The sequence below is a fragment of the Chinchilla lanigera genome, unplaced genomic scaffold, assembly GCF_000276665.1.
Source record: "Chinchilla lanigera isolate Chin_1 unplaced genomic scaffold, ChiLan1.0 scaffold00013, whole genome shotgun sequence".
NCBI classification, from domain to species: domain Eukaryota; kingdom Metazoa; phylum Chordata; class Mammalia; order Rodentia; family Chinchillidae; genus Chinchilla; species Chinchilla lanigera.
The window spans coordinates 16,274,838-16,281,893 of NW_004955414.1; the positions used below are offsets into that span (position 1 = coordinate 16,274,838).

General features: G+C 50.9%; 1 protein-coding gene across 4 annotated transcripts in view; it reads left to right on the forward strand.

Annotated features, from left to right (window-relative positions):
- Map6 (microtubule-associated protein 6) overlaps positions 1 to 961 on the forward strand; it is a 71,869-nt gene extending 70,908 nt beyond the window's left edge. For 3 of the 4 annotated variants that reach the window (XM_013512037.1, XM_013512036.1, XM_013512038.1), the window contains exon 6: positions 8 to 961. In XM_013512037.1, the coding sequence (XP_013367491.1) occupies positions 8 to 820 (813 nt within the window). In that variant the 3' untranslated portion in view covers positions 821 to 961. The remainder of the gene's footprint in view (positions 1 to 7) is intronic. The other variant, XM_013512040.1, reaches the window with a different exon arrangement.
- The last annotated feature ends 6,095 nt before the right edge of the window (positions 962 to 7,056 follow it).

Below are 7,056 nucleotides of genomic sequence, written 5' to 3' on the forward strand. Positions count from 1 at the left end.
TCCTGTGGTCCCAGGGCCTCCAAAGGATCAAGTTCCTGTGGTCCCAGGGCCTCCAAAGGATCAAGTTCCTGTGGTCCCAGGGTCTCCAAAGGATCAAGGTCCTCTGGTTCCGGGGCCTTCAAAGGATCAAGGTCCTGTGGTCCCAGGGCCTCCAAAGGATCAAGGTCCTGTGGTCCCAGGGCCTCCAAAGGATCACAGTCCAGTGGTCCTGGTACCAATCAAGGATAAAGATCACATGGTCCCTGAGCTTTTAAAGAATGAAGGTTCTGTTATCTCAGTACCAGCCAAGGACCAAGGTCCCTTGGTCCCCGATCCTCTAAAGAATCAAAGTCCTGTGGTTCCAATAAGACTTAAAGATCAAGGTCCTGTGGTAACAGCACTCCCAAAGGATCAAGGTCCTGTGGTCTTAACACCTGTCAAGGATCAAGATTCCATGGTCTCAGCTTCTGACAAAGACGGAGGTCGCATGGTCCCAGAGTATTGGAAGGATCAAAGTGCCATGGTCATAGCACCTGTAAAGAATCAAGGTCCTGCGGTCCCTGAGTCTATAAAGAACAAAGACCCCATCATCCCAGCAGTATCCAAGGATCAAGGTCACATGATCTTCGAACCTCCAAAGAATCAAGGTCCCGTAACCCCTGTGCCTCTGAAGGATCAAGATCCTCTGGTGCCAGCACCAGCAAAAGACCAAGGTCCCGTGGTTCCTGAACCTCTGAAGACTCAAGGTTCCAGGGTCCCTAAACTGCCCACTGTCTCACCTCCACCCCCAGTCATGATCCCAACTGTCCCTCATGGGGAGTATATTGAGGGGTCTCCTTGACATGCGCCTCTTGACATGCCATTGAAGGAGCTGGCCGTGAAAGTGCACCCCTCCCAGGGGCAGTAAAGACACATATTTAATCTGCATGAAACACGTGCTGTGTAGCCTTGTTGGAGTCTAATAAAACTGGTCCCTGGCTCAGCTGTGTCTCTCTGGCTGTGTGGGGACAGGGGCACCTGAGTGTGTATGTGTGCAGGCCGTGTGCACTCACTGCCAGGTGAGCACATCAGTCACCTGCATGGGCCAGAGGAGTCTAAGCAATGCCCAATTCCTACGAATTCTCAGTGTGAGATGGGAGTGGCCCGGTAATGCTAGGAGACAGGACAGGACCCATCATGAAAGTAAGCAGGGCGAAGCAAAGGCAGAGCCCAGGAAAACCTAGCAAGAGGCACCAAATCCCAGCAGGCTGAGCCCTGAACACATCAGAGTTGAGGGCTGCAGACAAAACAGAAGCCGAGACCCCGTCAGCCCAAGGTAATTCTGGGTGACAGTTGTTTGCCAAAGGCTCAGTCTCAATGATCATCCAGGCTCGAACTTCTTGAGAAAACTAAGCCTCTGATCAGGAGTCTCAGGACATTAACAAAGTCAGAACCTAACATGTGATGATCCTCATTCAATATCCATGACATATCAGGGCATCTAAAACACCACCTTGAGTAGGCCTCCATAGCACATGCCTATAGGCCCAGCTAACTGGGAGGCTGAGGCAGGAGGAGCACTTGAGCCCAGGAGTTCCAGGCTAGCCTAGAAAACATAGTAAGACCCCAACTCAAAAATTTTGTTAATAAAATATGCCCGACACCCCCCCCATTCATCATGCATACAACAGACTTTTCATTAGCACCTACTTTGTACCAGAATTGAGTCACTGTGGTAATGAATTCCAGTCTTATGACAGTAAAATATGGTGTGTGATGAGGCTTTTAGGATAGTGAAGGCCTGGCTTTGAGAGGACAGAGAAGTGAAAGCTTCCTGGGAAAGTGGCTTTCATTCTGAAAGGGTGTTGGAGAGCCCAGGCAGAGGGTAGAAAAAAGCAAATGGGTACGACTGGATGACCAGGGTGAGGCCCATTCTAGAAGTCCCTGAATAGAAATAATTTGGTTTGCACAAGGACTTGACCAAGAGGTATGGCAGGTCTCTGGGGCAGAAAACAAGGACCAGTCAGGACAATCAGCTTTGTGAACCCAAGGACATTAGGGAGGGAGCGGGGTGTCAGCCCTGTGGCCTGTGAGTGCGGCACTGGCAGGCTCAAGACCCACAGCCAGGCCGTGGGAAGAAGACTGGGGAGCTGCCAGCAGGCGTGAAGCTCAGCCTTGGTCAAAGATGGGTCCTGCCAGGATCCCACTGGTGTGGGCCTCAAAATCGTGCACTGGCCTCCCTTTTAAAGCCCAGAGCCCTCAGGGAGCTGGGGAAAGGGGAAGTGCTACCTATGGCCCCCACTGAACATGCTTACCGCTTTTGAAGGTCACCCCCGTATGGGAGCCCAGCTCAGTTCTTCCAGATAGATCACCACAGGAAGTACTGATGTCCAGTTTCCTGGGCAAGCCTTCTCCACCTGTCAGATTAATAATCCACTTCTGTCCAGGGTGAACCAGTCCAGAGAACAAGGTACCCGCAGATGAAAAGAAAAGTAAGAGAAACAAGAAAAACAAGACAGGCGTAATTCTGGGATCAGGGGGCTTACAGCCTCTTGGACTACAGCCTCAACTGCCAATCTCAGTAACCTTTTATTGAGAAAGAACAAAGGAAGCAGCTGGGTAAATGGGAGGATATCAACCATTTTAGCAAGGACAATACAACTCAATTATCATAGGAATGAGACTTGACTTAGTTAGCCATCATGTTATCATTCCTTCGGGCATGTCTCAGCAAAGCATTTAGTGTTGACCCCATGGCTTTCCACAAGGACACAGGTTCTGTAATCTTTTCCTTTCCACCAATGCTTTTGCTAGACTTCCTCCGGAACCCAACAATCATGGATTGGTCAGTTCTAAGGCAATACATTGAAAGAGTAGCTAAAGAATGTCCTTCTCCACATCCACCCAGCTGGCCCAGGCCAGCCTCCTCACCCCATTCCCATAGCACTGGGACTCTACCCCCAGCAGCCAGCTACACACACACACACACACACACACACACACACTCTAGTGGTCCCCAGAAATTGCTGACATATAAGCACCCCCAGTCAGGGACCTGAAGACAAGAAAAGGCCAAGTTGAGGCCCTGCTGAGAGAACTGCTGTGTGGGCATTTCTTTCCTCCGCTCAGTTCTCCTTCTAACCCTGACACCGAGAGGCAGATGTGCAGGCAGCCACCATGTGGACCTTTGAAGGGACAGTGGCCTTGTGCATGTAGCTCTGAAGCTCCATGGGGGAAGCTGCGCCCCCTCAGAGTCAGCATCAGAATGGAAGGAGAAGTGGCCCAGTTCACAGCTCTGGAGTCTTTCAGAGACCAGAAGAGAAGCACCCAGAGAACGGTGAGAAAGGCTGGAAGGAGGAACCAGGGCCCTCAGATGCTGAGAACAACCCCACAGGGAGACAATCATGCACAGGGTCGAGCTGGCAGAGTAAGTACAGAGAGTACTGAGGCTGGTGTTAGACCTGGTAGCTTCTGCGAGGAGCCTGGCCCCACCCAGTCAATATCCTCATTTGTGAAAGGGTCCTGACAAGGGACAAGATCCTGAGCCAAAAGTCCGCCGGCTCAGGGGTGAACTGCAAGGTGCGGAGTTCCGAGCTACAAGCTGTGTCCCCCTACCCTTTCCACATAGAGTATCCAGCCCTGAGAGCCCCGCTTTTCACTGCAGGGAAAGGAGGCTGAGGTAGGGGAAGGCGGAAGATGGATTGCACTCTCTTGGCCCTTCTCAGATACGGACTTCACTGATGGTCTGGTTCTTCCGTCAGTCACTTCTCAGCCCCTGCAAAGCATATGCCGTCTCCAGCTCTCCCTTTGCGGATATGTGTGGAGTGCCGCACATTAACCAATTGCGCCACTGGAGTGCCAGGGTGGGGTGTCTCTGGGAGGGGAGGCTGCCGGCTGCTGGCTCAGGGGACAGAATCTACTTGTGGAGACTGCAGGGCCGGCAGCTGGATCCAGTACTCTGCCACTGCCCTGGTGAAGGCTGGAGCCACCCGAGCAGGCAGGTCTTGGAGCCCCTGCTCACTCTCTGGAGCAGGAGTGAGGCCCCATGGCTGGTCCTGGGAAAGGCAGAGATGCTGTTCCTTCTCTCACACAGGGACCCCTTCCCTTTACACCTGCTGTGTGCCCAGCACTGCCTTGGCACCTGTGATGCACTGGGGGAGCAGGACACAGTGCGTGGAGATAGGGACAGGACAGGAGCCAGGTGGTACTAGAGGTCACTGTGGGAGTCTGCTGCAGAGGGGATCCAGGCCTCGAGGAGCGGAGTGGGAATATACCAAGGTTGACGTAGTTCTCAGCAAGAAACCTGGAAACCCTTTGCATACTCACCTCCCATCCCCCTTCCAATTCATCACTTCGATCCACTCACTGTTCCCACTTAAAGAAGTGGAGGATCTGCCTGCTTTTTCTCTACTTCTGTGTCCCCCCTCTTTACCACAAACATATTGTAATCTGTGATTGCTTATAACAATGGTGCTCACGGTATACAATGTGTCACTTGTCTTTATTTTGATACATCACATTAAGCACAGTTGGAGCCCCTTCCCCTCATTGCCAGGGTTGGCAGGAAATCTGAAATTAGTCATGTCCCCAGAGCCTCATCTTGTCTCTAGGACTCCTACAATTCCAGAGGCTTAGGCTGTCCTGAGAAGAGTCACAGAGATTTTCACTATGGCTGCCCCTAGCCCAAGCCGGGAGGGTCCTGGAAACTCAGTTTCCTGTATACCAGCCTTGGCCAGGAATCTCCAGAGCTTACCCAGTTTTCCCAGGCACCTCTGTAGCCAGCCACATCCAGCCCTACCCACCCCCCAGAGGCCCTGTGATCCTGCCATCTCTACATCCCTCAGTTACCTAAGCCAAGCCACTGCTCCCCCAAAGCATCTACTTTTCAATCCCTTCTCCATCTCAGGCCACCTACTTGACAGCCTCTATGGCTTGGTGCTGATTCTCCATGGGCCAGGACTGCACTATTTTACATTCCCACCAGCAGTGTATGACTGTTCTATTTTCTCCACATTCTCACCAATACTTGTTATTGTCTCTTTTTCATTGTAGCAATAATTCTTTTTGTTTTATGCATACTGACAATTACACTAAGGGCCTCACATATGGTAGGCAAGTGTTCCACCACTAAGCTACATCCGAGAATTTTATATTTTTTATTTATTTTTTTTTAATTTTTTAATTTTTTTTTGTTTTTCTCCGGTACCGGGAACCGAACTCACGACCTTGCACTTGCCAGGCAGGTGCTTTTGCCGCTGAGCTAAATCCCCAGCCCCTATATTTTTTATTTTGAGACAGGATTTCAGTAAGTTTCCTGGGCTGTCCCCAAACTTGGGATCCTCTTGCCTCAGTCTCCCAGGTAGTGGAATTATAGGTGTTTACCACCACATCTAGTTTAAAATAAATTTTTTCTCTTTTAAATGTCCACTGAACTAGCAATAAAGAGATCACTGATGATCTGGCCAGCCCTTCTGAGTGGAGAGCACAGAGCCAACTACAGTGAACAGAGGATAAATAAGGGGAGATATCAAGTGTGCTTCCAGACCTGCTCTGTGATTCACTGACATTTCACTGAGCACAAACACCCAAGTATACCTGACAGAAAAGCAGACTATGTAACAGGCATCAATAACTCTCATAGCCCCTTGGTGTCTCCCACACAGGGACCCTTCTTAGCTAAGCCCAGCACTGAGCCAAGAGCTCTTCCTCAAAAGAGGGACGATTGCTCGTCTAAGAGCATTGAACTTTGCTCCTAAGCCCTGCAAAGCCGATGGTGATTCTTCTATTGGGGTTTGTGCGGATTCAAACATCTTTCCCATCAGCCAGAGACTCTGAAGTCATCTCTGGGTCTCATGAGTCATCAGGGCTGTGTGACAGCGCTGCTTGGCCTTCTGCCTGGACCATCTGGAAGACTTCACTTGCTCTGGGTCCACTCAAAGCTGCCAGCCAGTAAATTACTCAGCAAATGGATCAGAGGAGCACACCAACATGTGATATATGTTGTCCAAAATACACAAAAGCCCAAAGCCCAAAGGTTGAGAAGCATAAACAGCACCAGCAAGCCAGCTTTCCTTCTCTCCCTTTATATTCCATCCACGTTATAAGCCTATTCATTGGTGCCATCATACCCAGAGTGAGGCTTCCGTCATCCACACTCAGAACTGCGCTAAATCCACTTAGTCACCACATACCCTTAATCCCAGTATCTCGCACCCTAGATCCAGCCACCTCCAAAAAGTCCCACCTATGAGCACACGAGGCTTTGGGGGGACATCTGGATACCAGCCATAACAGACACCTATAGGACAGACCATGCCGACTGGCACTTAAGGCCTGAAATCCTGCCCAGTCAAGTGCTGCTGCCCTGAGAGCCCATCATCTCCACTGTAGCCATGGAGCCCATTTCCATGGCAGCATCTTTCACCTGCATCCCTGGCCTGTGGAGAACAAGTACCAACATGTTTCAAAGACGCCCCCTTACAGATATACTTCTGGGTGCCTTGCTCAAGTGGGGGGTCTTCCAGGTTCTGGAGGAGGAAGTCACCCAGCGAGCAGGGCCACTGAGCCCACAGAACCCAGAGTGAAGGAGCACATGGAACAGAGAGGCTCAGGACCGCAGCTGTCCCAGCTTAGCTGAGCGCCTAGTGAGCATACCCAAATGAGCAAACCCAGACAAGGCCCGCAGAGCTGTAAAGAACAATAAATTGTTTTAAACGGCAAAGTGTGCAGTGGCTCATTACTCAGCAACAACCAATTAAAACGCTTTGCCGGGTAGCTTCCGAAACAAGGTTATTTCAAGGTCTTCGGGCAGGACTGCAGCAGTGTCAACAGGCAAATGAGCAGGCACTGTGGCTGCAAGACAGCACAGCGAAGCAGAGCTTAAGGGTGCACTAGACCATAGGACATGTCTCCGGTCTCGTCCCCTGAGATCAATGGCCTCAGTATCACCTAAAACCTAGCAGTGCTCTGAGTTCAACGGATAAAGCGACAAGGTGGTTTGGTGGCTGCAGCATTAAACTCACACCTTAATAAGCCATCTAATGCGGCTTAGCACTCTCCTATCCTCCACCCCGTTGAGTGTGCCCTCTGACGTGTGCT